This window comes from Perognathus longimembris, chromosome 21 (assembly GCF_023159225.1).
Source record: "Perognathus longimembris pacificus isolate PPM17 chromosome 21, ASM2315922v1, whole genome shotgun sequence".
Taxonomy (NCBI): Eukaryota; Metazoa; Chordata; class Mammalia; order Rodentia; family Heteromyidae; genus Perognathus; species Perognathus longimembris.
In genome coordinates this window covers 44,744,845-44,772,467 of record NC_063181.1, presented here as the reverse complement: position 1 = coordinate 44,772,467, position 27,623 = coordinate 44,744,845, and the positions used below count along the sequence as shown (strand labels likewise).

Genomic DNA, 27,623 nt, shown 5'->3' with positions numbered 1-27,623 from the left:
GTTGGAGAGTTTCCCAAGAGTACTGGGGCGGAGGGGAGACCTTCCCTGAACAGCAGGGATCCTGATGGAATATGGAGAGATGAAGAAACAGGAGGAGGGCTGCTTCTCTTTTCTACCAGGCCTCCATGATGTGATCTGTTCTGCTCCACCATGCCTTCCTTCTCCACCATGCTTTCAGACCATGGTGAACTGAAACCTCGGAAGCTATGAGCCAGAATCAACCCTACCACCATCAGTCGTTTATGTCAGTTTTCCTGTGTTCATGGTGAAGGGATGGCTCTGCTGACAAACCTAGTTTTTGAGCTAGCCGAGGAGACTCGGTAAAATAGCATCTTGTAAGAATTTCTGAGGCATGGCTAGCTGACCACACGTCCCTCATTGTTATTGAGTCCATAAAGTTTCTTCTTCAGTGAACTTTTGAAACTTTGTAAACCAATACCACTCACTTTTCTCTACTATGAAAAAGAGCAATATATATCCAGTGAAATATTTAGAGTATCAAATTTTGCTTAGTATTCCTTAACGTATCAGAACAACTTTCACACTGAAAGCATATTTAATTGACTTATTGGGAGAGTCCTCTAGAAAATTATGTAGGATTTTGCTCTTAACCTTGTTTTATTTTTGAGTAGACAAGTGTAATACCACTTGAGCCACATCCCAGCCCTTTTTTTCTTTTAGTTATTTTGTGAATAGGGTCTCATGTTTTGCCCAAGGCTAGTCTAAGCCTGTGATCTTATCTAAGACTCCTAAAAAACTGGAGTTACAGATGAATACCACCAACCAACCCTTGTTTGTTGGCTGAGATGTAGTCTTGAAATTTTTTTGCCTTGACTGGCCTTGAACCACAGTCCTCCCAATCTCTGACTCCCAAGCAGCTGGGATCATAGGTGTGTCACAACATGCCTAGCTCTGCTTTAACTTTTGAAGAACGATTACTTACCTTGTCCTATAGAGCGGCTTGCAAAGTTATACATATTGAGGGCTATTGCAAAGTCTTCTAAGTTGTTCAAAAACTGGAAAAATGACCTGAATTCATCAAATGTGATGCCCTATTTTTGGAAAGAAAACATAATTAGTATATCCAAATTTATTAAAATAAGCATTATAAACTAAGTAGAAGAAAAGTGATTGAACATTTGCAGCGTATCTTGACACTATGTTAGGACACATTTTAGAAATAGTTTCTCCAAAAGGAATATGTGATTCACACAGACTTATTCCCACTGTTTAGTGTTGCTATCAATAAGTGGAATTTTCCCTTAAATACTGTCAAGACAGCACAAGTGCCAATAAAAGGCTACAGTAAAAATGTTAAGGCCCAATATTTTTAACACTGCAAGTATAATGACTAAGAATTAAAATCCATAAACAAGTTTGCCTTTCCTATGTGCTTTCTTTCCAGTCCCTTTTCCTTGGTCACTAAAGGAGCCTCCAGTCTCAGAATCTGTTTTGTGACCTGACCCCAACGTACATGTTTCCTAGGAAGACTGCTAGACTCAGTTAAAGAGGCTGTGGAAGGAGGGGACGGGTTTGCTGCAGAGACCATGTTGCCAAGAAAACTGAGAAGCACTCCAGTTTTCTACCCATGTATGCTGACATTAGCTTCCAGGGCAACAGCTTTGTTTCATGATGAAAACTTAAAAATAAAAAGAAGATGGGAAGTGGAAATGTGGCTTAGCGGTAGAGTTCTTGCCTAGCATGCATGATGCCTTGGGTTTGATTCCTCAGGACCATGGACACAGAAAAAGCTGGAAGTGGCTCAAGAGGTAGAGTGCTAGCCTTGAGCAAAATGAAGCCAGGGACAGTGCTCAGGCCCTGAATTCAAGCCCCAGGACTGGCAATAAACAAAAGTGCTGAAGAAGTAAAAAGATAACCCATCACAGACTGGGAGAAAAGGCTTGCAAATCTTGTCTTATAAGGGTCTACATACACAATGGAAATCTATGCTTCCATCAGAAAGAATGACATTGCCTCATTCATAAGGAAAGGGAAAGACTTGGAAAAAATTACTTTAAGCCAAGTAAGCCAGACCCAAAGAAACAGGCTGCATGGTTTCCTTCATTTGTAATCATTAGAATGTGCCTATAAATCTACAAGTAACCCAGTGGATAGTAAAAGAAAAATAACTATACTTGGACATGATTAAACAGCACTCTAAACATTCACACAGTGAGACCCAAGGAGGAGGATATTATTAGCAGAGGATCACAAGGGCTCAATAGCCATGTGCATATGATCATATAAAACTATGCTTATCAAAATGAACTCCCAAGAAATGGAAACAAGAGGATTTTTACTGTACTTTGTGGTTCTTTCTCCCCCTCCCTTTAGGTGTATTCCTTTTTGTTGCTAGTTGTGATTTCTGTACCCTCTGCCTTGGATATACATGCCTTTATCTTATTTGGGGAGGGGAGGGGAAGCACTGAAATGGTGGGACAAAGGGTGAACCTGAATTCAGTACTGATATTCACTAGACACTGCTTTGGAAATGAATTATACAACTTGGAGGGAGGGGCCCAGGAGAGGAAAAACTGGGAGAAAATGAGGGAGGGAGTGACACTGTTCAAAAAGAAACTCAAGTACCTGACTTATGTAACAGTAAGCCCTCTTGTATATCACCTTTACAATTTTAAAGCAGAAAATATCACAAAAAATATATGAAGAATTCTCAAAAATCAGTAACAAAAAGACAAATGAATTAATTTAAAAATAGGCCAAAGGGTTGAATAGAAGTTTCTTTGGAGGAGATTTATACATCGCTAACACACATAAAAACTGCTGAATATAATTATTCACTGTGGAAATGCAGATCAAAAATCAGTGAAGTATCACTTCACAATCACTTAGAATGACTATAGCGAAAAAGCAAACAATAGTAATTGTTGACAAAGACACAGGGAAATTATAAACCCAAATTATTGCCAGTGGGGCTGTAGAATTATTAGAGTTACCTTGGAAAAGTTCGGCAGTTCTTCAAAATGTTAAACATAGGGTTGGTATGTAATATAGCCATTTATTCCAAAATATATACAAATTCTCTTGGAAATAGTATATATTCACACAGGTTCCTAGGCGCCCAAATTAGAAGCAACTCAGATACTCAAAAACTGAGAAACAGCAAAATCTAGCATTATCTACACATGAGAGTATTACTTCAGGAAATAAAAAGGATCAAAGTATTGATACTACTACAAGAAGTTATGCCAAACAAAATAAGTCAGAAAGGACCATATATTCTATGATTCCACCTGTATGAAATAACTGTTAGACCAGTCCATAAAGACAGAGGCCTTGGAACATCATCAAGTGTGACAGCATATGCTTTATGGGACAGAAAGAAGGTAAAGAGAAAAGGAGATGAGCCCCCACCCAAAAAAAAAAACCTGAAGAAATAATGGGTGAAAATTTCTCAAATTTGATGGATGACATGAGTCTACATATATAAGATGTTGAATAAACTCTAAGTAGGATAAACTTAGGAGACTCATTCCAAAACACATTGTCACACTACTGGACAAGAGAGAAATAATCATGTAAGCAGCTACAGGAATATGACTCTTCGGTAAGCCCAACCTATGATTTCTATCTGAATCATGGAAGAGGGATAATATATTTCAAATGCTAAAAGAGAGAGAAAAAAGGCCAGCCAAGTATTTGATATGTGGGCAAAAACACCTTCAAAGCAGAAGAAATTAAGACATCTTTAGATAAGCAAAAGCTGAAGATTTTTAGAAGCAGCAGGCCTTCCCTAGCAAAAAAAAAAATAAATAAAACAAAAATGCTAAAGAAAGTACTTTAAGCTGAAAAGAAAGAAAACTAGACAGTAACGTATATGGAGAAATAGAGTAGAATACATGTAACAACAACAAAAAAACCCTAAAAATAAAATATGGCAAGTAACATCACATTGAGTTCTACTTCTAGGTATATACATGAAAAAAATTGATAAGTAGTGCTCAAATAAGTATACATATATCCTTAGCAATCCTAATCAAGAACCAAATGCCTGTAGATGGATGAATTAATGAACAAATTAAAGTATAAAAATACAGTGAAAGGTCACATGTTACATGATTCAATTGAAAGGAAATGTAAAGAATATACAGAATATCTTGATAAATTTACAGAGATGTAAGCTATATTGTTTGCAGGATAAAAAGTAATGGAAAATGGGAAAAATGGCTTAATACTTGCAGGGTTTATTTTTGGTGCAGTAAAAATGTTTAGGAAGGAGACTAGGAAGAATGAAGTTCCCATTAACTGAGATGTGAAGCAAGTTTTACAACCATTAAGACATCCATCAGATCCTCACATTGAGTAGGCAGTATATTATAAAAGACTAAGTTTGGTGGGAGAGGTTTAACTTGGAGGCATAATCTGGAAGCCTAAATACCAGGAACTAATATTCAGTAGTTTTAATTTTACCCCTAAATGCTAGATTATTTATCCAACTGATTGTGTAAATACTCTCACTTGAATAGCCTGTAGGAATATCAAACTTTATTTCAATTTATAGTTCAGGCCAAACACCCAGTTCTCCTTGATTCATCTTTCTCTTTCACACTGCAATACAATCTACAAATAAGTTTCATCAGCCCTATGTTTGAAATAATCCAATATATGACCCCTTTGTCCTATTTTTGCACTTGTTTAGGTAATGCTTATCTTTTATCTGAATTCTTCAGATAGTATCTTGCCTTTCCTTCAAGGTTGGGCATATTGAAGTGTGTTTTGTTACATAGCAATCAAGATGATCTTCTGAGACATAGATTGGAATATCAATTAAATTATATGAGGTAGATAAAGGAGATCACATCTGAGTGTCATAGTAGATGGTCAATGCTTTAATGAACAGATATCATGCCTAACATCTAAGAGCAGGTTAGCAAGTTGTTAAAATTTGCAAGACTGTTCAGACAATGAGGAGGAAATCCAGAAGAAAAATTGAGTCACTATGTTGGTGCAAATTTTCCATTTCTATTCCACTGACTTTCAGTGCTGAAAACGTCTATCAATTAAACACCTGGGTGTCGTGGTGCATGTTTATAATCCTAGTTCTTGGATAGCTAAGGCAGGATTGTAACTTTGAGACCAGCCTGCACTACATACGCCTCTCAAAAACAAGCAAACACAATTCAAGTGTAGAAACACTACAAAGAGTTTACATAACATCATTACTCCTAGAACTCAACATTCTGAGTTACATTTTGATGTTTCTATTTAATAGAAAAAAAAGAAAACCACATTAAAGGCCCTAATAGCTAGAGTAGTACAGTTTCCAACACTTTATTTTCTTTAAAGATGTACCTATGTGTTCGAAAAGCACAGTTTAACTGGGAAAATAGATAAAAGTCCTCAGATTAAGAGATAATGTAAACTAATAGCCAAATGCTTCAATACCTTTTCTTCTCATTCCTTAGGGGGGCCTTGAGAACTGTTAACATTGTCACAGTGTATCTACTCTACAGAAGGTTAAACTATTTGCAAGTTTTCCTTGGGTAGACTAACTTGATCCTTCTATAAACAAATAGAAGGCAGTATATCCAAAACATCCCATGCTTGAAGGGGTTCTTGTGACACCAGTTCTATTTGGATGCAATGATGCATTCAAATACCACTAGATAATGCAACTGCTCAGAAGTGCTGACAACACATTTGCTTCCAAACAAATAAGACAACCAGTTGTCCCAGCCATTCATACCATCCAAACTCCATGAAAAGCCTCACTTCAACTGCTGATAAGATCACTCACTCAACAATGGCACTCTTTAAATGACCTTTCATTATGGGTGTTATAGAAATGAACAGAGTGTGACAGAAATAATGCCAATACAAACTGTTTTATATGAAGTGAGGTTTGTGTTCTAGTCAAAGCATACAACAACATGATTCTCTTGAAAAATCATCTTCTTAATTTGAATTAAACAATTGCTAGTAGCTGTAAAGATTTTCTGCACGTACAAGAATATATGAACATTTAGCCAGAATTTAAAATTAAGTTAAAAAATTTAGATAGTACTTAGGAAACAAAGGAAGAATATTTTTTTAAGAGAAGCAAGAGAACTAATAAAAGGGCCATGCATCTTGTAGACTTATCCAAAATAGGGAAGATAATGTATGTAACACAATAAATAAGAATTAGATACCTTTTCCTCAGGTATACTGTAACGCACATTTTCCAAAAACACAGATGTATTTTCCACATTTGTATATCGTAAAAGAATATGAGCAAAATCTTCTTCACTGATAGTATTCATTCCATTAGAATAGGAAAGGAATTCTATTTCTAGAACTTCTGTTTGGAGATTATCCATGAATCTGTGATCAAAGTGCAAGAATGAGCAAGATTAACGATCAACTATTTACTATTCTAGAGAAGGAAAGAAAGAAGCACAAGCTATGAGAACTTCTATCACCAATGGAGGGCTTGAGTTCCCCCATCTGCTAAGTGGGGATGATAAAGTACCTTCCAGTGTAGAGACAATACTTGCATTGCTTACTGGTATTACTTATTGAGACCAAGGCATTAGTAACATAGGGTGTAACAATGGGGATATGTGGAGATTCTGTCATTCATTAATTTCTTATAATAATCATCAGTATAATCACTGGTTTGCAAATACCACAGGAAATGGATATTTGTTATACAACATCTCCAGTTAAGATAAAAGCAATGAAGAGGTGTCACTGTTCTACCTGACGTGCAAAGCCCATTCCAACTTCAGTAATTCCAACAATTTCCAGTTAAAAATAAGCTCACCTATAAAAATCTTCAAAGTTGAGCTCAGCTTTTCCTTTCTTTCCAAAAAAGTGTACAAGAAGTGTAGTATCTGCTACTAAACTTGTGATGTCATCAGCACGCTTAAGAAACAAATCAATTTAAAAAGTCACTTGCAATAAAATAGACACTCAACATCCTTTAAAGAATTTTATCAGCATATAAACATCAAGAATGCAAAGGTATTAACATTAGAATGAAAAGTCCATGCTATAATAATTCATGTCATTATAGCTAAAATGAAGCTCAAATTTTGATAACAGAAATTTGAACAAAATTGATCTTTATCTTAAAAAAATGTTAAAGACATGATTATAGTTTGAGAAGTTTTGTACCTCAAATTATGCACACAAGGTATCTATACTTTGTCTGTTTGTATTTTGCCAGTCGTGGGGCTTGAACTCAGGGCCTGAGCACTGTCCCTGACTTCTTTATGCTCAAGGCTAGCACTCTGCCACTTGAGCCACAGCGCCACTTCTGACCTATTCTGTTTATGTGGTGCTGAGGAATTGAACCCAGGGCTTTCATGCATGCTAGGCAAGCGCCGTACCACTAAGCCAAATTCCCAGCCCCCTTAAATATTCTGTTAAGTAATTTTCAGACTTTTCTAGTCAATCTGAAAAATACAAGAGGCCAATTCTAATAATTAAGTATATGAAGTGGATACAAGAATATCTCCAAAAAACAGCTTGCTCTAACCAAGACACTTTCCAGTTGTTACATAATTATGATACTGCAGGTAGATTACAGTGTCATTTGAAAGAGAAACTATAGTAAAAACTTAACTTGGAGTTCATTTATAATTTTTTTCAAAGAGTAAAAAGCTTATAAAACTCCAACTCAACAGAAAGGCTGGGCATGGTGGTAAGGTATCAATCATCCCAGCTACAGCAGGAAGCATAATAAATACAAAGATTATGTCCAGGTTGACTTGAACTAAAATTTGAAGCTCTTGTCTTGGAGTACCCAAAGCAAAAGGGGGAGGCAGTGTTGTCTGAGGCTGTGTAACGCCTGCCCAGTACTTGCGAGGCTCTGAGTTCACGCTCCAAAAATAATGGGGAAAGAGTTAATCCCAGTGGATTTATTTTTCTATTCCACTTGATAAGCTGTTTCAACAACTATATTCTGAAAACTTTTTGATTATAGACCTTACAAACTTAAACAGACTAGCAAAGCTTTTCTTAAATCCATTACAGGTCTTCCGTTTTCCCCTCACTCTCTCCCTCTTCACTTAGCCATGAATTCATGCCTACTTTATTAATTCAGACACAAAATTCATGAATTTCAAATGATTGTAACTCTCCTAGATCTCATTCGAGGAAATATGAGAAAAACAGGTTACACAGTACTACCATCATCTATATTTTAAAAATAGCTGAAGATTCCCATTAAAGGTATAGAGATAAAATAGAGTACTTCAAAGAAAATGTAAGGCACAGGGGGAGAGGACCTTCTCTACAAGCACAAGTTACCTGGGGTTCCAGACAAAAGCCTCATTTCAACCACTTTACACACAGCTTGAAACTGGTCTTCCCAGTTTTTCATGAAGATAGCTATTTTACCCTGCAATATGGGCTAGATTTTATTTCCTTTCTCCCTGGACCAAATATTATGCTTCTCTTTTATTGATTAGTAGCGATTACACCTTATGATTCTGTCTCTAGCTTGCCTCATTAGTCCATTAAAATGTTTCCTAAAGTGATCTCTCTACTACTTTAATTGTTTGAATCTCTCAAAAATTCTAGCATGGAGGGAATCCAAATTTCAAAGTATCTAAAACTGTTGGAATTCTTTAGTAATCTTCTAAATGTCATACACACACACACACACACACACACACACAAACAAGTTTAGATTTCTTAGTCTATCTCGAGCACTTACCCTCCTTGGGTAGGACTGGTTCAGAAGACCTCTACTACTCATTCTAAGTTCAGTTTCCTGAAAAGTCTGTAGTATTTTCAGAATGTCTAGAAATTCCATATAACATCCTCAGTGCCTGTGAAGACCTGATAACACATTGATCTAATTGCTAAAAGAAAAAATCTAGCCTGGTAACCAAGTGTCATGTCCTATTTTTAGATTGATCTACTTGAAAACAGCTCATTCTGACTACTGAGGAATAAGAGTGGCAGTAGCCTTCAGAGCTCCATATGTGAGATGAGGCAGCACAATCTGAATTAGTGCTGGAAGGCAGTTGTTATTTTACCAGTAGCTTTAAGCTCATGAGCCACACCTTTCTAATAGGAGAGAATAAGACGTAAAATCAGGAGTTTGGGTTCACTGGCTTTCTTGACTTTTGGCATTATAATCTGTAAAATTGGAATAATTCTATTGATAATAACCTAGTGGACAGTTAAGCTGTGAATGCAGGTAAAGGACATAAACGTTACTACTGGCAGTCAAAAGTTGCAAACACCATTTGGGAAAAAGGAGCCAGATACTCATGAATTAGTGTGATCAGTTTATTATCCTTGGAACAGCTTAAATTTAAAAGGGGAAGAAATACTTCAGAAATCATGTCTTAATAAATTAAGCATGAGAATAGAGGCCCATGCTTGCTTCAGTAGTACATGTAACAATACAGAGAACATTAGCATGGCCCTGTGTAAGAATGACACGCAAATTGGTGAAGCGTTCCATATTTTAAGGATCACAAAGGCTCAATAGCGACATGATCATATAAAATGATGCTTACTGAAATGAACTCCAAGAAACGGAAACAATGTTTTTTGTTTCTTTTTCTCCTGTTTTTGATTTCTTACCTTTTCTCTTGAATTTAGGTTTATCTGTTGGGGGAAGGAGAGCGGAAATGGCGGGACAAAGGGTGAACAAGTGTAGCAGTGATACTAGACATTATATTGAAAATGAACTATACAACTTGTGGGATAGGGGGTTGAGAGCAAAAACCTGGGAGAAAATGAAGGAAGAGGTGACACTGTTCAGAAAGAAATGTACTCATTTACCTGCCTTATGTAACAGTAACTCCTTTGTACTTTACCTTTACAATAACAATAATTTTTTTTTAAAAAAAGAACAGAGCCTCTAGCCTATCTGTGTGAAAAACCAGGGTTTATCTATCTAGAAGGTAGAGGAATGGGACGGGAGAAAAGGGGACAATGTGACATAGTGGGAAAGAGCTAAGGAAGATGTTTTTGAAAAAAGCTGCTTTCTTTACAAATAAGCAGTAGCATGCCCAAACTAAATGATGAGTTTAGGATTCAGATGGCTGGCAGTGAAGACTAACATTATTTATGTGACCTTGGAGAAGCTAAGATCTCTGAGAATAACTTTGGGAATAGCAGTATGCATCCTGAAGCATGGTTTTAATGATAACATGTAAATTTTTAGCACTCTGGGTGCCAAATTCAATAAATACTAGCTATTACTATGTCAAAGGATTAGACATGACAAAAATGATGGTAATACTGAAATGTCATGAAAAAGATCTTTAGATGCTATACTTCTTTTATTATTGAAGATAATGGCTGTATAAGTCTAAAAAAAAAGTCTTAAAATGAGACATTCCCAGATCACCATGTTAGTGAACTCAGATGACATAATTTAGGAATGTCTTCCTTCAGTGTTGTGATGTCACCATGTCTAGAGACACAGTACACTATAACTGAGAAGCCTCTGTAGTATACAGGTCTTAATAATGACCTCAGCAGGCCAGCTCTTCTCATGCTCACTGAGCAGAGAGGATCTTTACTTACAAGGCTCAGCGTTAAATCTTATTAGATTCAGGTTGCAGCTATCCAGATAATCCAGAGTCACAGAAGCAGAAGTAACAGTTTGACATTGGAGAAAAAAATTAGAAAATTGAAATGGGGAACCCCCTTCTATTCAGTGAAACTCAGTACTGCTTAGAGTCACTGAAAGTGATACCAATGTCCTAGGTACCCGAACCATGTTATATAACTTACATCACAAGAAAGGTTGAGACAAAAATAGAGACTTTATCCCTTTGATTCTATGCTTATTGTTAAAATAAAATAAATTCAGGTGTTTTCATAACAAAGCAAGAAAAGCCACAAAAGAACCCATGGGCCATTTACATAAAAGTCTATTATCTAATTTTGTTTTGATTAAGAATTACTGTAGGGTGTGGAGAGGGAGCTTAGCGTAGGGATGGGAGCTTGGTGGTAGAGTGCATGTTCAGCATGCATCGGACCCTGGGGTCAATCCAACGCATAAAAATAATCAAATTAATGAATCAATCACTCAATACATATCTACTTTAAATGGCTTCATTTTAAAGAATGAAGTAAGCTTGCATACAGTATAAGGTCTTCACTATATAGACAAAATTTTAGGGTAGCTTTTCAACATTTTTACTGATTGTAATATAAAAATAATTTTAAGCTCTATCCAAGCGATGAAGAAAATCTTGAAACTCATGATTCAATGAAAGTTTTTGAATAACCTATTAAAAGCTATTAAGGATAAGTAGAATTTAAAGCAAATGCAAAAAAAATGCATTTGTGATGCTCAAAATACTATTTATAATTCTGGTATGACCAGACTCAACTGAACTTATACTGTGACTTTATTGTATACTTTTGGTTAGACAATGGTACAGCTCTGATACTTGCAAATTTTTATTATGTCATTTTAATTAATTAATTGTAAAATATTTTACTAACTTGAAAATACTTATAGTTAGAAACTTCTCTGGGACAAGAAAATGAGAGGCTGATAAACAACTGTAAAATGAATAAGAACTACTTTATCTCAATAATTAAATATGAGAGCTATAACAAAAATGCAAATATATTTCAAAGCTTTCTAAGCCAACTTGACTCCTGAAATACTAATACTGTAATATCATGTATACTATACTAGTTTGTTATAATAGTACCTATAGGAACAGACCACTATGTGCCTATATAACTGATTACAAAATAAAGTACTTCTAAGATCTTTGAAGGGAAAATTTGTCACTTCATTCCTATGTATTATTCAAAGCTAATAGTTGATATAAAAAGGATAATATATATATGGTCATGATTATATCATATTTAATCATTAGAGAAGTTAAAAATAGGGCAAAATGCACTATCTATTTAATTTGGACACTAAAATTGAGCATGATCAACAAAACTAACAGTTTCAAGTATTTTCCTGGATTAGGGATGCCAATTGAGTAATTTTGTATAACTAAGTAAAGTTACAACTAAGCCAAGCACAGGTCAAACCTATAGTCCCAGCTACCTGTTGGGCTAAGGTGTGAAGATCACTTGAACTCTGCACAACAGAGCAAGTCCTCATCTCAAAAATAAATGAAAAAGAAAATCAGAAGAAAAGAAGTCAAAACTGATTGTAGTTTATTTCTTTATTTTTATGTGTAATGTTAGAAAAAGTAAACTTAAAATTCAGAAGTCACCTTTATAGAGAAAAAGATAATGAAAAGTAAATATCTTAGTGCTGTCAAGTTCTTTCCAGTAAGACTTCATTATAACTTTATAAAACTTAAGTTAAAAAAATTTTAATTTTAATTATTGAAGTTCTTGGTAGAAAACATAAAACAATACTTAATCTACATAATTCAGCTCATACTTAAAAATATTCAAGTATACTATATAAGTTATATATACATCATACAGAAATTCTTAATTTATAGTAATTACTACTTTACTGAAGAATATAGAAAACAATATATTTTTGGTTTCATCCTGTGACTCTGAAACAAAATGAGGACTGGATTAGCAAAATGGCAAATGATACAAGAACCTTTGATGAGGTTTAATTATACCTCTGCAAGGTCTGAAAAGAGTGCTTGGCTTGTGTTACGTCTCAGTGTGTCCCAATAGCTTCTGGAGACAAGTTCCTCAGCATCTGTTTTAAGTACCTGTGGAAGTGTTAGGAAGAACAACTGAAATCTGAAGAACAGTCACAAAGAATGACAATTTATACATTTTAAACCTCTTCTAACAAACCTTAAAAGAAAACACATTAGCTTACCTCTTTTGTCTTCTGTGGCACACAACAGTATTCTGTTACACTGCTGGTAACCATGGGTGCTTTCAAGGGTGTAATGGCATATGACCATGATTTCTAAGTACAATGTGGCTTTGTCAGGAGGAATCAAATTCTCCCATCCCTCCCTCTGCCCTTCTCCTGAGATGTATATAGCTTCTTAGAAAGTTGGAAATAGACATTTTATGCTCATTTGTGTGAAGTAAACTCATGTCGAAGATTTTATAATTTTGTAGTAATCTAGTGAAATCATACTTTAGTTATTTCTGCTGTTGCCCATCAAAATAATCTCATCCAGACTTACAAATCTTAAATTAATGCAAAGCCTATAAAAAAGGAATTTATTAAATTGGGTGTCTCTGTCAATGGACAGTGTTTATCTAGCTTTTTATAAAGTTTTTATTGTTTTAGGAATATGGCCTAGTGGTAAAGTGCTCGCCTCATATAAAATTTTTATTTTATTATCTTTAAGTAGTTGTACCAGTAAGTTATTATTCAACAAATCAGTTTTTGAATATAATGCATTTTCACCATTCTTCCCCATCCTTCCCATCCCTACCCTCTCAATTTTCTTAATTTTGTAAAATATGCATGTTTATTCTCAGTATTGCCTAGTCTGAAGATGTCAAGATTAAGAAATAATCTAATTATCCTGTGAAAATTTTGAACTCTAAGCCTAATTTCAATGTATAAACAAAAACAGCTAAAATGGTCACTGCCAGTAGAGCTTTACTCTCTGTTTCCTTTTGTTCTATTTTTTAAGAGTTAAGTGTCAGTGAGGTACAACGGCACGTGCCTGTAGTCCCAGTTACTTCAGAGAAGAACAGAAAATTGCTTAAATCCAGAAATTCAAGGCCTGACAACATAACGAGACTCTAATTCAATAAACAAACACATAGCTAATGCCATTAATAGTTATTGCATTGCTAAGAATTATCACAAAAACTTGTAATTTTAATTATATTATTGAGTAGAAAATACTGCCCATTGCTCAAAGTTTGTTTGTTTGTTTGTTTGTTTTTTGTTTTTGTTTTTTTTTGGCCAGTCCTGGGCCTTGGACTCAGGGCCTGAGGCACTGTCCCTGGCTTCTTTCCGCTCAAGGCTAGCACTCTACCACATGAGCCACAGCGCCCCTTCTGGCCGTTTTCCATATGTGTGGTGCTGGGGAATTGAACCAAGAGCTTCATGTGTAGGAGGCAAGCGCTGTTGCCACTAGGCCATATTCCCAGCCCCCATTGCTCAAAGTTTAATAAATGTTAACAATAAAACATTTAACAGAATTCACACTTAGAAAAGAGGTAAGTAGTACTGCAAATATCAATGTAGCACTATGACAGGGAACTTGCTCATCAGACCAGCTTTATATAATAAGCACTGCCTAAACAGTGTGAGGTTAGGTAATACATCTAGATGCTAGAATAGCTTCTTACTCTTAAATACGACCTTCATACTTTGAACACAGATTTATTTTGTTGTATTAGCAGGTCAAACATGATTTTGAAAAGAAAAGTACTATCAAATCTACCAACTAAAAAATAAAGCTGACTAGACACTATTGTTAGAATAATTGGCATGTTTCCTTAAGTGAATCCGTGCCTTTTGCCCACTGGCAAACAACAGTCATCTATAAAAATATTTACAACATATGATGAGATAAAGTTGGCTTAATAAAATGTGTGTTATATAAACATAGGAAGGAAGTAAATATATGGAAATAGATTGATTACCTCTGAGTGGTTAGGATAAGTTGTTTTTCCCTCTTGCTTTCCCATAATTAAAAAAATTTAATGTGTATTCAGGATACTCTATCAGTTTAAAAAGCTAAGTGTCTATGTGTAAGCTAAGAGAAGCCAGAAGAGAAACGTCTAAACATAACTAATAACACTTTTGGATATCAAACAGGTAATAAGGATGAGGCAATTTGCAAAGACATCCAATGCTTTATCAGTATTCCTGATCTGAGTTTTAGGCCTGTTTACCAGATGCGTATGCTAAGTGTACAATTTCATTAAAAGATTAAAGATGAGATTAAAGAAGAAATCCACGAGTCTAGAATAACATATATGTATGTAATATTAATAAACAATGATGGTATATCTAACTGATAGTATTAGAAAAACATGAGGCAAACACAATACAAGAATTTCAAGCCAGGCCCCGTGGCCCCCGCCTGTCCTCCCAGCAACTCAGGAGGCCGCGATCTGCGGATCGCGGTTCAAAGCCGGCCCAGGCAGCAAAGTCTGAGACGCTCATCTCCAATGAACCACCAGAAAGCCAGAGGCGGAGCTGTGGCTCAAGTGGCAGAGCACCAGCCTTGAGCAACAAGAAGCTCAGGGACAGTGAGCGCCCAGTCCCTGAGTTCAAATCTCATGACCGACCAAAAAAAAAAAAAAAAGAATTTCAAGTGCCCATCAAAGCAATTAAAGGTACTAACGTGTTTTAAAGCTCTAATGATATGGAAGTGTACAGGTACTGCCTAAGCTATGGTTTTACTTTTTTAAGTATATCTATTAAGAATTTAAAAAACTAAAATGAATAGAAATGAAATAAATATCTTCTACACTTAAAAGAAAATTATTTTCAGAATCTTTTTTTTTTTTTTGCCAGTCCTGGGCCTTGGACTCAGGGCCTGAGCACTGTCCCTGGCTTCTTTTTGCTCAAGGCTAGCACTCTGCCACTTGAGCCACAGCGCCACTTCTGGCCGTTTTCTATATATGTGGTGCTGGGGAATCGAACCCAGGGCTTCAAGTATATGAGGCAAGCGCTCTTGCCACTAGGCCATATCCCCAGCCCTATTTTCAGAATCTCAAAGAAGAACAAAAATAGTAGAAAGAATAAAGTTACCAAAATTCAAATCAGAAAGTAATCACAATAATGTCAATCAACTCAGCCTCCAATTAAAAATCATGGATTTTCATCTAGATAAAAGAAACCAGTACAACTCACAGCATGTACTACCTAAAAGTTTCAAATCCTTAAGAAAAGTGTGGTTGAAAAGGGTATTATAGGCTATAAAAAAAAAAGACTTGTAGGGGCTGGGGATATAGCCTAGTGGCAAGAGTGCCTGCCTCGGATACACGAGGCCCTAGGTTCGATTCCCCAGCACCACATATACAGAAAAAACGGCCAGAAGCGGCGCTGTGGCTCAAGTGGCAGAGTGCTAGCCTTGAGTGGGAAGAAGCCAGGGACAGTGCTCAGGCCCTGAGTCCAAGGCCCAGGACTGGCCAAAAAAAAAAAAAAGACTTGTAATCATTACAACTGAATAAGCTGAATAAAATTTAAAACAGGTAAGATCTTTAAGCCTCTTAAAGACATTTGTCTGGCTCTGTTGACATTTGCACTCCCAGTGTAAAAGTAAGATTTTAATTGATGTGTGTGTGTGTGTACCAGTCCTGGGGCTTGAACTCAGGGCCTTGGTGGCTGTCTCTGAGCCTTTTTGCTATGTACCTCTTGATTACAGCTCTACTTGCAGCTTTTTGGTAGTTAGGCAGAACTAAAAGTCTCAAGGACTTTCTTTCCCAGGTAGGATTTGAACAGTGATTCTCAGATCTCAGCTATCTGAGTAGCTAATATTACAAGCATTAAGCCACCAGCACCCAGCTTCATTAATATTTTGAAATAAATGAATAAATATTTTAAATTCTAATTTTTAATTTTGAATATGGTAAATATAGGAAGATATAATTTACATAAACAAAATCTCTTTTGGACACTGTGAAGAAGTCACAAGAAACCCACTGCTTACAGTAATAGAAGACAATAAACTAAGAAGGCACTTAGTGGTTCAAATCCAGTTTGGGCATAAAAGCCCATGAGACTTCATCTCCCAAGTAATAAGCAAAAAAGAAAAGGGGGGGGGCGCTGGAATTGGGCTGGAGTTGTAAAGACAACCAGTTCAAATTGTTGGTGAAACCTCATTTCAACCAATGAAAGTGACATGTGGTAATTGTAAAACCAGAGCACAAGGCTCTGGTTTTAAACCCTAGTACCACCAAAATATATGTGAATGTGTATACGTGTGAATAAAGGTAATACAGTACATTTTGGTAACTAAAATTGATTTTTCAGGCAAAAGAACACTGTAGTATAGTACATAACAGAACAGTCAATTCATTAAAAGACAGAACTAATCTATATTCTAACACATGTAAGAGTAATTCTTTAAAACAAAAATTAAGAGGACTATTAGTAAAAATAAGTCTACCATTGTAATATGTAATTTAATATACTAATTGACAGATCAAGCAGACAAAAATATCAAGAATGACAGGTATTTAAAACACATAACTAACAAGTATGGTAAAATATATGCATATTTATGCATATATGTCACAACACCACTATAAATCGAATACATTCTTTTAAAATAAAGACTACGTAATAAATACTAACACTGTTTCGAGCCATAAAACACATCTTAAAACATGTTAAAGAAATGGTATAAAAGTAGATGTATTTTCTAGTAGCAATATAATTAAGGTAATTTAGAATGATCTTTAAAAATATAAAAGGCATGCTAAAGTAAGCATACTTGATTTTTAATTATTTATTCTTTTATATTTTTATATTTCTTTTTAAGACATTAAGAAGCTAAATTGAGAGTATGATGGTAAGAGAAAAATGAAAAGAATCTGAGTTATCTGAAACAAAAAAGCAACATAAGGTTTAAAAAACTCTCTTCATAGATCCAAAGGAACTATGATTTTCTCTGTAGCAGGAAATAATTAGTTAAATTAGGCAGAGTCAACTGTATGTGTGACAAAACAGACTACAGAGGCTAAAGAGTTGTCTATAAGACAAGGTGACTACTGATTTTCCTGAAGGAGCTTCCTCCTAAAGGTAAAACTCATTCCTAGAAATCTCTGATGTTCAGCTACACTATCAACACTCAGATCAGATTATCACTTCAGCTGATTTACAATTCTAGAGACTAGCAAATGATTTTCAGTGGAATTATAAAGTTACACTAATGTATTTGTGTAATATTTGCGTCCATGATATTGAGTACATTTTCAGACTGTATTTTTCTAATCGTAAATTAATTTTCTTTGTTATCTTACAGGGTCTGAAATAGGACCATTGCTTTGTGAGTAAAAATTTTGTTGTAAAACAAGAAAAAAGCTTATAAATCCAGCTAAATGCTCAAGGGAGTTAAAAAATCATGTATAAAAATAACATCAAGTTATCTTCCTTTAATAGGTTCATTTTGCATATGGAAGTCATCTTTGATAAAAATAATAAAAATGCACTACCCAATAAAATGTAAAAACCATACTTTTCTATTAAATAAATGAGCATGATATAAGCAAACATCAATTTGAGCCTGTTTTTTTAATACTGTTCTCCATGTCTGAGTGACTGCAATTTTATATGCAGCTTAAATAAGGTATATTAGGATCATTTCTTTTTAACTTAAAGGATCATTTCCCTTAAGGTATATTCTGAAATACAATTTACTACTACTAATAATTAAGAAAAATCATCTTACATGTAAATTACTTATGAAGTTAAAGGAACAATTACTGCTTTCACAGAAAAAGTCATACAATGATGGTATATTAGAAAAACAAATCATAAAGTAATAAGTATTACACATTTCACAGGTTCTACAGAATTATAATTTGTGAAATTTTCATTTTATGTATAACACGATTAACAGACATCCTTTAATTTTTTTTAAATCATAGACTTTATTTAATGGAAAACAATAGCAAAGTAGTAGAAAACATAAGTTTCTTATAAGGATTAAAATGTTAATCATATGAATCCCCTAGGCTTAGTTTGTTTCCCATTCATTCTAGGTATATTACTACTGACTATGAAGACAATCTTGTGTTTACTTTATGATGAAGTTTCTTCCGTTATATGTTTAAATCTAAACAGAAGTTAGTTTCTATAGTTGCAGTTTTGACATCTACCTAGTCATGGAGTCAAGATGACTGTTTTTAGCATTGTGAATGATAGCTACAACTCTAATCAGCATAATACTGAAGCAATTACCTTGAACTCAAGGGCTTCTCAGAATTTCTAGTTCCAGAGACTCTTTTTTTTTGTTTTGTTTGTTTGTTTGTTTGTTTTTGGCCAGTCCTGGGCCTTGGACTCAGGGCCTGAGCACTGTCCCTGGCTTCTTCCCGCTCAAGGCTAGCACTCTGCCACCTGAGCCACAGCGCCGCTTCTGGCCGTTTTCTGTATATGTGGTGCTGGGGAATCGAACCTAGGGCCTCGTGTATCCGAAGCAGGCACTCTTGCCACTAGGCTATATTCCCCAGCCCCCAGAGACTCTTTTAAATGGCTGAAGGATTGATTACTGGGGAAACGAAATGAACTGTGCATGTTTACGTTTAAAAAAAAAAAGGGGGCCACAGCTTGTTCTTTGTAGGTTAGTTACTAGCTGAGCTAACTAGTAAATTCTAACTTGCTCAGGAAAAAAGAAAGATAACTTGGCATAAGAATACATTTGGGAGTTGATTTATGGGGATTCCCCTCTTTTCAAGAGAAGAGTCTAAAAACATTCAACATTCTTTGAAATATAACATAATATATTCATACTAAATACACCAAGAAGCATCTTATATCATATTTTATAGACCAGAAAAAGGATGTAAGCAACAAAGACTTTAGGGGGAAAAAAGAGAATACTGAAAACCAAAAAATATCTTATTAGAAATATCTTATTAGAAATGATCAAAGACTATCTATCAGATGGATATATTTAGTTTTTAAAATATCTGTGTTTGGCAAACACACAGACCATTTTTTCTATTATTTACAAATAACTTCATATACTGCTGAAAAATATAAAGTTTCAATTACTCTACCAGAGTTCATGGTGGTTGTTCATTCATCCTTCCTTTATTTTAATCTAAAAGCAAGCAATCAATAAAGATACATAATTGCTCCATATATTTTTACTTCTCATAAATCTAGGAAAGAAATGTAGAAATTTGACTTCACTGTAGCTTATTTAATTCAATAATTCCCAAACATTCTAGTGATAATAGTTTTATATAAAGTAATAGCATTTTCAAGTACAACAGGTGAAGACGATATACATAAAGAACATTGAAAGTATTGTACATACACTATTAGGAGGAGAATGGTATCCATAAAGTTGAAGACGCTGACACAGAGCACAAAGGGCCAAAGGAAGTGTCACATTTCAGAATGAACCCAAGTATAGCAAAAGAAAAAAGAAAAAGGCGACAAAATAATCAATTAGGAAGGGCAAATCATTATGCTACATTCTATTCATAGAGCACGCACATGATACAAGTGGGATAAATGTTAAAGATGAGTAGCAAAGTTTTTCAGTCTACTATAATTAAACATTACATGAGCTTGTACTCATTTCAAACATCTTCACTGTAACCTAGAAGCACTACTGCACTGGGTAAAACATGTTCCTTTTACCTATGCACTTTTATTGAGACAAGTTTCAGAAATTTTACATGAAATGGGGAGCTCTAGATGTAGCAGCATGAGAGTGGAAATGGTATGAGAGATCTGGAATTCTGCTCTGTTTCTATCAGTGCTATGACACTAGACAAGGTAATTAACTCAAGACTGGTTTCTCTTCTGTAAAACAGGTACAGAACTTACCTGTGGGAACTGTAATGAGGACTAAATGGGAATAACAATTATTATGAACATAGCATAGAGCTTAGCATGTCAGTGTCTCACCAAGGGCTGTATTCATTTTACTCCTGCCGTTTTATTTTAACATAATTTTATAATATAGTTTTTTAAATATCATATTTTAATAAGAAGACTTAAAAATTTAGTTTTTGTTTAATTTTATTTGGGTATGTTAAATTTCAGTTTAAGGTAGCCAGCTATGTGGTTCTAAGCAGCCCTTCATTAGCTAATCTTTTTGAGTTTATTAGATTTCACATACTGTTTAGTAGCTACATGTTTTAGCTCATTTAATCCCTATAAAAGCCACATGCAGTCACTATTCCTATTACCCTGACTGTACCCATGAAAACAAGCGAGGCAAAGAGGTCAAGAATCTTGTTCAGGATCATACAGGCAATGCGTGGTAGAGGTGATACTAATAGAAATAAAAAAGATTCTGCTCTTAAGTCTCGGGCTACAGTGGTCCCTCTGGTGCAAACTGTATTTCTAAAAAGCTAAAGTTTAGACTTTGAAATGTTTTAATAATGTATACAGGATCAGGAGTGTTGGTGCATGCCTGTAGTCCTAGCTACGTGGGAGCCAGAGGCAGGAGAATCACAGTCCGAGGCCAATGTGGGCAAAAGCATAAGACTTTTTAAAAAGCAAAAGGACTGGGGCACAGCTAAAGCTATGGAATGTTTGTCTAGCAAGCACAAGACTAGATGTTCAATCTCCAGTAGAGGGGGAAAAAAAGGAAAAGAAAGCATGTAATCATATTTTCATTCTTATCACCTTGACAAACACAACATTATCTTCAACGGGATCCTCTACAAAGCAACATAAAAGAAAATCATATATTTGGCATGGTAGTGCATGCCTGTAATCCCAGCTATTTGGGAGATAGAGGAAGGAAGACTATTCTGAGGCTGGCCTGAGAAAAAGTGTGAGGCACTATTTGAATTACAAACTAAGCCAGTGAAAAAGAATTGCGGGCAGTGTGATAGTAGCAGGGCAATAGCCTAGCAAGAGGCCCTAAATTCAATTCCTAGTACTCAAAAAGTCAGTTCAGAGTAACATTATTAAAAATAAGTTAAAATTACTATCACCAATATGAAGCATAGTAGTGAATATTTGTAGAGAGCTATATTGCCAAAGAATGCTGTTATAATCAGAGGCTAAACTAAATAATATATCTGTATTGTTTTAAGAAATGATTCTGGTAGTTAAATTTTTTTTTGGGGGGGGGCAGTCTTGGAGCTTGGACTCAGGGCCTGAGCACTGTCCCTGGCTTCTTTTTGCTCAAGGCTAGCACTCTGCCACTTGAGCCATAGCGCCACTTCCAGCTGTTTTCTATATATGTGGTGCTGGGGAATCGAACCTAGGGCTTCATGTATACAAGGCAAGCACTCTTGCCACTAGGCCATATTCCCAGCCCCTGGTAGTTAAATTATTTATATTATGTAAGACAAACACTTCTGGAATACCTGTAAAGACCAGAGACTTTAGTGCTTACTATAGTCCTTACCTTAGTGTTTATTTTACTTAAATGTTATTTTTATCTGCTCTTTAAAATTAAGTCTCCTTCCTGATATATTTGCTAGAGAAGGCTTCATTCAACTATATGCACATAAAATTACATAACCTAGGGCAAGCTGGTATCATTTAGATTTCATCATTCAAACAGACTTGCCCTAAATAATCCAAGTTAAGAAGATTTTAACAGATCATTATTATAAAATATTTACATTAAATTCTCTTGATTTCAGTGCAGCTCAGAAGCAAGTTTTGTGCCAATAGTGCTATTCTCCTAGTGTCGGTTACTGCTTTTCTCTTTCCTCTCTACCTTTGTTACCAAGTGTACATATTTAAATAATAAATGTTAGTGATGAAAATCATACTGTATTTTTAATTGAAGCTCCACAAATCCTCTCTGAAATACTATAAAGAAATAAAACAATTAAATTCCTGTCCATTGAAATACTACTTTGGTACTATAGGATTCATTAACATAACTTAAACTCCCTAAACATTTTACTAACAACTTGCCTATTGTATTATTGGTAAAAATACTCTGCCAAAATTAGAATAACTCCTTATTCTTTCAGTATATTATTTATTCTCACAGGATTTATTAATTACTATTTGAGAGACCTGATTTAGAGTACTACTAATATCCCTTTTACTGCTTTGCTAATATTGCAATTAGCTACTTAATTTTAAAGACTGTCTTCAACATTTATCAATAAAGTATTAGTGAAGGTTTATCAACTTTTGCTAATTATGTCATGGCCAAATACCCATGAAGTAATATGTGTTTAAATATATTGGGATGAACATGGTGACCATCTGCTATAGCAGTCCAAGGTATTATAAAAGCTAATTCGAATAACTAATACATATAGTAATAGAGATAATTATTCTGACTTAATGTAGACTTGTAAACCGACTACTCAGAGCCATTTATTTGCAAATTAATCAATTATCATTTGTGACCCAATAAAATTCACTATTTCTAGTGTCTAAGTACTAGAAGAAGAAATATGCACAATACCTAAAGTGCAGGTTCTGGAGATAGACATAAATTCAAATATTGTCACTTAATATGTATGTGATTTTGGACAAGATAGTTAAAACATTTTATTGTTATTATAAAGGTAATGTACAGAGGGGTTACAATTACATAAGTCAAGTAAAGAGTATATTTCTTTTTGGGTAATGTCATCCCTTCCCTCCTGCTCTCCCAGTGAAAATAGCTTTTTAAATGATCAGTTTTTTATATCTCATTGTGGACAATAAGAGAATAGTTGCATGGATTAAATGAGGAAAATGCATGCAAAGCACTTAGCATATGCCTGATAGTCACGTCTCTAAGCGGGCTTATTTGTATACTGGCCTGTATATAGGATGGAATACTTGTGATAAAAAGAAAACTGCTAGGAAGATGAAAGGAAATGTTCTTTAATTCTAACTTTAGGATAGATGACAATATTATGCATCCTATAAAAATTGTTCATAGAAACTATTCCTAAGAATAGAAAACATAAATTCTTTTAATTTGCTTCAACCTTCACATTATTACCTTACCATTAAATTCATTCACATTATAACTAAATCTTTGCAATTCACCTTTAAATTTTTACATGCATAATGATCTGTATTAATCCACTACATGATACACCCTTCAAATCTCACAGGTAACAACAATACAAATGAAAATGATTTAATGACCATGACTATGGGTACAGATGCTTAATATCAATATTTGCTTCAAATATTGATATTGATGTATATAAATACTGAAGCAATATTTCTACCTAAGTATATAAGAAAGTTTTCAAGAAGGAAACAGGCTCCAAAATTCTAGTTTATTGGTTTTCACCATAAACTTTCACCTGAAAACCACCTGAAATTATTCTAAAGTATTTCTTACCAGCATAGCACGTTTTTCTTCATCTCCTTTAGTTTCTCTCTTTTCATTTTTTTTCCTGAATATCTCTTGAAGCTGAAAGAAAATCAATTAAGAATCAAATTCCATCAAGGGTTTTGAGGCACCTACTTACCACTCTTTGCTAAGTATATCCTAAGAAACAAAATAATTTCATTAGTCAAGTCCTTTTAAATATATATATATATATATTTAACCTGATTTTAATATTTTTCCCAAGAAAAGAAAATTACATTATTTAGTACTACAAAACACTGTTAAGTTAAATGTGCTTAATGTTAGTTTTATTTTCTTGTTAAGACACAGATATGCAGTCTGAAATATACACAGAAACAAAACAATGGAGCCTACAAGGATATAAAGAATATTGGAATAGTACTCAACAAATCTGGGTTTGAGTCTAGCTTCTATCACATATTAATTTTATTATGTTGACAGAGCACTCAACATTCCTGGAGCTTCAATATGCTCCTATGTGCAAAGAGGAGATGACATCATGACTACAGTGTGTTTCAGGTGATGGAGAATAGGCTCTGCAGGCATCATTCCTTGGACAAATTACTTGAAATATCTAAGGCTTGTTTTCCATTTGTGAAACACAGAGAAAATTCCTTACCTTATAGAATTGTGTTTCAAATAAGTGCCACAAGTAATTAATTACTAATTATTCCATAGAAGAAGTAAAAGTTAGCAACTATTATTATAAATGGTATTATTATAACTTAAAGAAGGAGAATCCTACTTCTTTCATCAGAGTTCACTGCTGTTGTCTGGATAATCTGAACAACAATCTCAGTTTTATTTTACTTTATAAGGTAATTGTTGAAAACAAAAATATTACCTCAAGATTTTAGACTTTAAATAACTTAGTCAAACAACTTTGTCTCTTGCTTTTAGGAATTCTTTGCAAGTAAACAAACACATACCACATATGAGGCAACTAAAAAGACCAATTACAATTTTAAAGAAAAGCCAACTTTTGTACAATTAAAGTAGAATAAATAATCTAAGGAATAAATTGACATCCATTTTTTACTTAATAACAAAAACAGAATTGATACCTCAATATAAAAACAGAGATCCAAAAAACTGTGGGACAAAGGGTAAACCACTGCAACAGCGATACTCATTAGACACTGTTGGCAATGAACTTTACAACTTGGTAGGGAGGGGCGGTGGTGGGGAAGGGAATAAGATAAGGGAGGGGTAACACTGTTAAAAAAGAAATGTGCTCATTGCCTTACTTATGTACCTGTAATCCCTCTGTACATCACCTTTACAATAAAATAAAATAAACACAAGAAGAAAGAAAAATTCTGGAAGGTAGGACAAGTGAACACAGCTGAAGACATTGTCAGACCAGGACCAGGGCTGCACCAGGAAGATCAGAAATATCCAGGGATAAACACCTAAAAACTGTCAGGTCTTGGCCAAAGACAATGGAAGAAAAAAGGAAAGAGGAAAGCATGAGACTTACAATGGTAAGAAAGGAAAGTTCCTATGGCCAAGAGCTATGACAAGGCTGATATGATGGAGACTGAATATGAACTGGGAAAATATCATCTCAGGAAGGCCTGTTATCTAATACATTCCAAACTTCCCGGTAGAATATAAGCCACTATAATCACCTTTATACACTAAATATAATTTACTTTCACAGTCTAAATACTATTCTAAAGACGAAAATCTTTAAGATGAAAATCCAATTTTCACTTTCTCTCTACAATAGTACTCCAAATAATGCAAAAGCATAAAATATAAGAAGATGATAGCCAGCGGTTGAGAAAATGAAGCTTGTAATATACATACCACTAGGAACTCCTTCTTGTCCACCATCTCATTGCCATCAGTGTCAAACATGTTGAAAGCTATCCTGAAACCTGCATGGGGCTCTGCCATAAAAGAGAAAAAATGTTCAATCACCACGGCGCTCTTGGTTGTAAAGTTATACATACACTATATATAAATAGTTTTAAACCAAGAAATTAAAAGTAGTACATTACTATTAGTTAAGTATAATGAAAGCTGCATGGAAATATACTTATGTCTGCTTCCTGTGTTAACAGACAATAACAAAATAGTCAAAATACACTTAAAGAACTTATGTCATACTTATTGCAGAGAACTGAAAGAAAAACCGGACTGATTTTCCTCTAACATAAATTATCCAGCTGGGTGCTGGTGGCTCCTGTCTGTAATCCTAGCTATTCAGGAGGCTGAGAGCTGAGGATCATGGCTTGAAGCCAGCTGGGGCAGGAAAGTCTATGAGATTCTTTATCACCAATTAACTACCAGACAGCTTAAAATGGAGCTGTGGCTCCAGTGGTCAAGGGTTATCCTTGATCACAAAAGCTCAGAGATAAGCACCCAGGTCCTAAGTTTAAGCCTCATGATTGGCACACAAAATAAATATCCAAAGTTTATCCACTGGTTAGAAAAATAAACTGTTATTTCATCACATCTGAAACCTTTTCAATATATGCAACTACTTGAAGTTGCAGAAAAAAATAAAAATATGACATGGTGAACCACTTTCAATTCATCAGAAAAATACAATGGAAATGCCTATAGGAATAGAAGTCAAGCATGAGAGATCACAGATTTGGGGTTAAACTTCTAGAGGCATAAAAAAGAAATGTCAAGGAAGATTGAGTATGTAATTCCCAATGTCTAGAAAAAAGACAAGTAACAAGTGCTTTTCTGAGACAGTCTTCCACATACTCTGAACTGATTTAACCAATCCCTACGATGAGCCTTGCTCTTTCCACTTTTCACTTGAACAGCATAAAGAAGAAAACAAAGGAGGACAAAAAAATGTCCTCCTTCAAAGAGGAGCTCAGTATTCTCTAACTATGTGACCTTATTTTTCAGATATCTAGCCAAATGCTTTACAATGGACTCCACGCCCCCCCCCCCCCCCATCTCCAGATGTACTTGCTAATGTGAAATACTCAACCTGGTGAAAGAGAAGCATATAGCCCAACCCTGCTAACCAGTAACAGTGGTCTCTTAAAATAACAGAAACAGAGCCTGACTTTTATGGTAGCCCAGCCCATTTCTCACATGTATTTTAGGAATTTAAACTTGTTTTTGTTACCATTCACTAAGAAAGGAAAAATATACTATAATAAAATTTTTAAGTTTTAAAAAGATCTTAAAATAACATACAGACTTTCTTAAGCACTGTTTAAATGGGAAAGAAAGGTAAAGGAATCAGAGGTAGAGAGGAAATACAGATAGGTACCAAAGAGTATGTAACTCCACATCATTTTCTTAGTTCTATTCTAAACAACATTACAATTTTTTCTATCTCTACTTGGGATTTTCTTGGAAACCTCAAAGGAAGTTCACGGCACTGAAAGATCCTACCCTTTCTGTAGTAAGGAAACAAAATGGTATGTTTGCTTGTGCACCTTTCAATCACACCCTCTCCTATGACTTGCCAAAACCTGTACTAATTATTCCCAATAAGGGAGACCATAGAGCCCATGTTTCTTTGGGTCTGGCTCACTTCACTTAGTATAATTTTTTCCAAGTCCTTCCATTTCCTTACAAATGGGACAATGTCATTCTTTCTGATAGAGGCATAAAATTCCATTGTGTATATGTACCACATTTTCCTGATCCATTCGTCTACTGAGGGGCATCTGGGTTGGTTCCAGATTCTCGCTATGACAAATTGTGCTGCGATGAACATTGTTGTGCTGGTGGCATTACTGTGATTTTGTTTGTGGTCTTTTGGATAGATACCCATAGCAGAGCATCACAAGGCCCAATAGCTATACACCCTTATGAACACATAAGATG

The 27,623-nt window shown here is 34.9% G+C and overlaps 1 protein-coding gene and 1 non-coding gene across 3 annotated transcripts in view; one reads left to right on the top strand and one right to left on the bottom strand.

Annotated features, from left to right (window-relative positions):
* Micu3 (mitochondrial calcium uptake family member 3) overlaps positions 1 to 27,623 on the bottom strand; it is a 71,567-nt gene that overhangs the window by 7,493 nt on the left and 36,451 nt on the right. The window contains exons 6-12 of one of the 2 annotated variants that reach the window (XM_048330294.1): positions 25,626 to 25,708; positions 23,802 to 23,873; positions 19,839 to 19,877; positions 12,534 to 12,629; positions 6,764 to 6,864; positions 6,150 to 6,321; positions 944 to 1,052 (exon numbers count right to left, since the gene is read on the bottom strand). In XM_048330294.1, the coding sequence (XP_048186251.1) occupies positions 944 to 1,052; positions 6,150 to 6,321; positions 6,764 to 6,864; positions 12,534 to 12,629; positions 19,839 to 19,877; positions 23,802 to 23,873; positions 25,626 to 25,708 (672 nt within the window). The remainder of the gene's footprint in view (positions 1 to 943; positions 1,053 to 6,149; positions 6,322 to 6,763; positions 6,865 to 12,533; positions 12,630 to 19,838; positions 19,878 to 23,801; positions 23,874 to 25,625; positions 25,709 to 27,623) is intronic. The other variant, XM_048330296.1, reaches the window with a different exon arrangement.
* Positions 9,326 to 9,427, top strand: LOC125339754. The gene has a single exon (XR_007208606.1). It is a non-coding gene; the product is annotated as a U6 spliceosomal RNA (small nuclear RNA).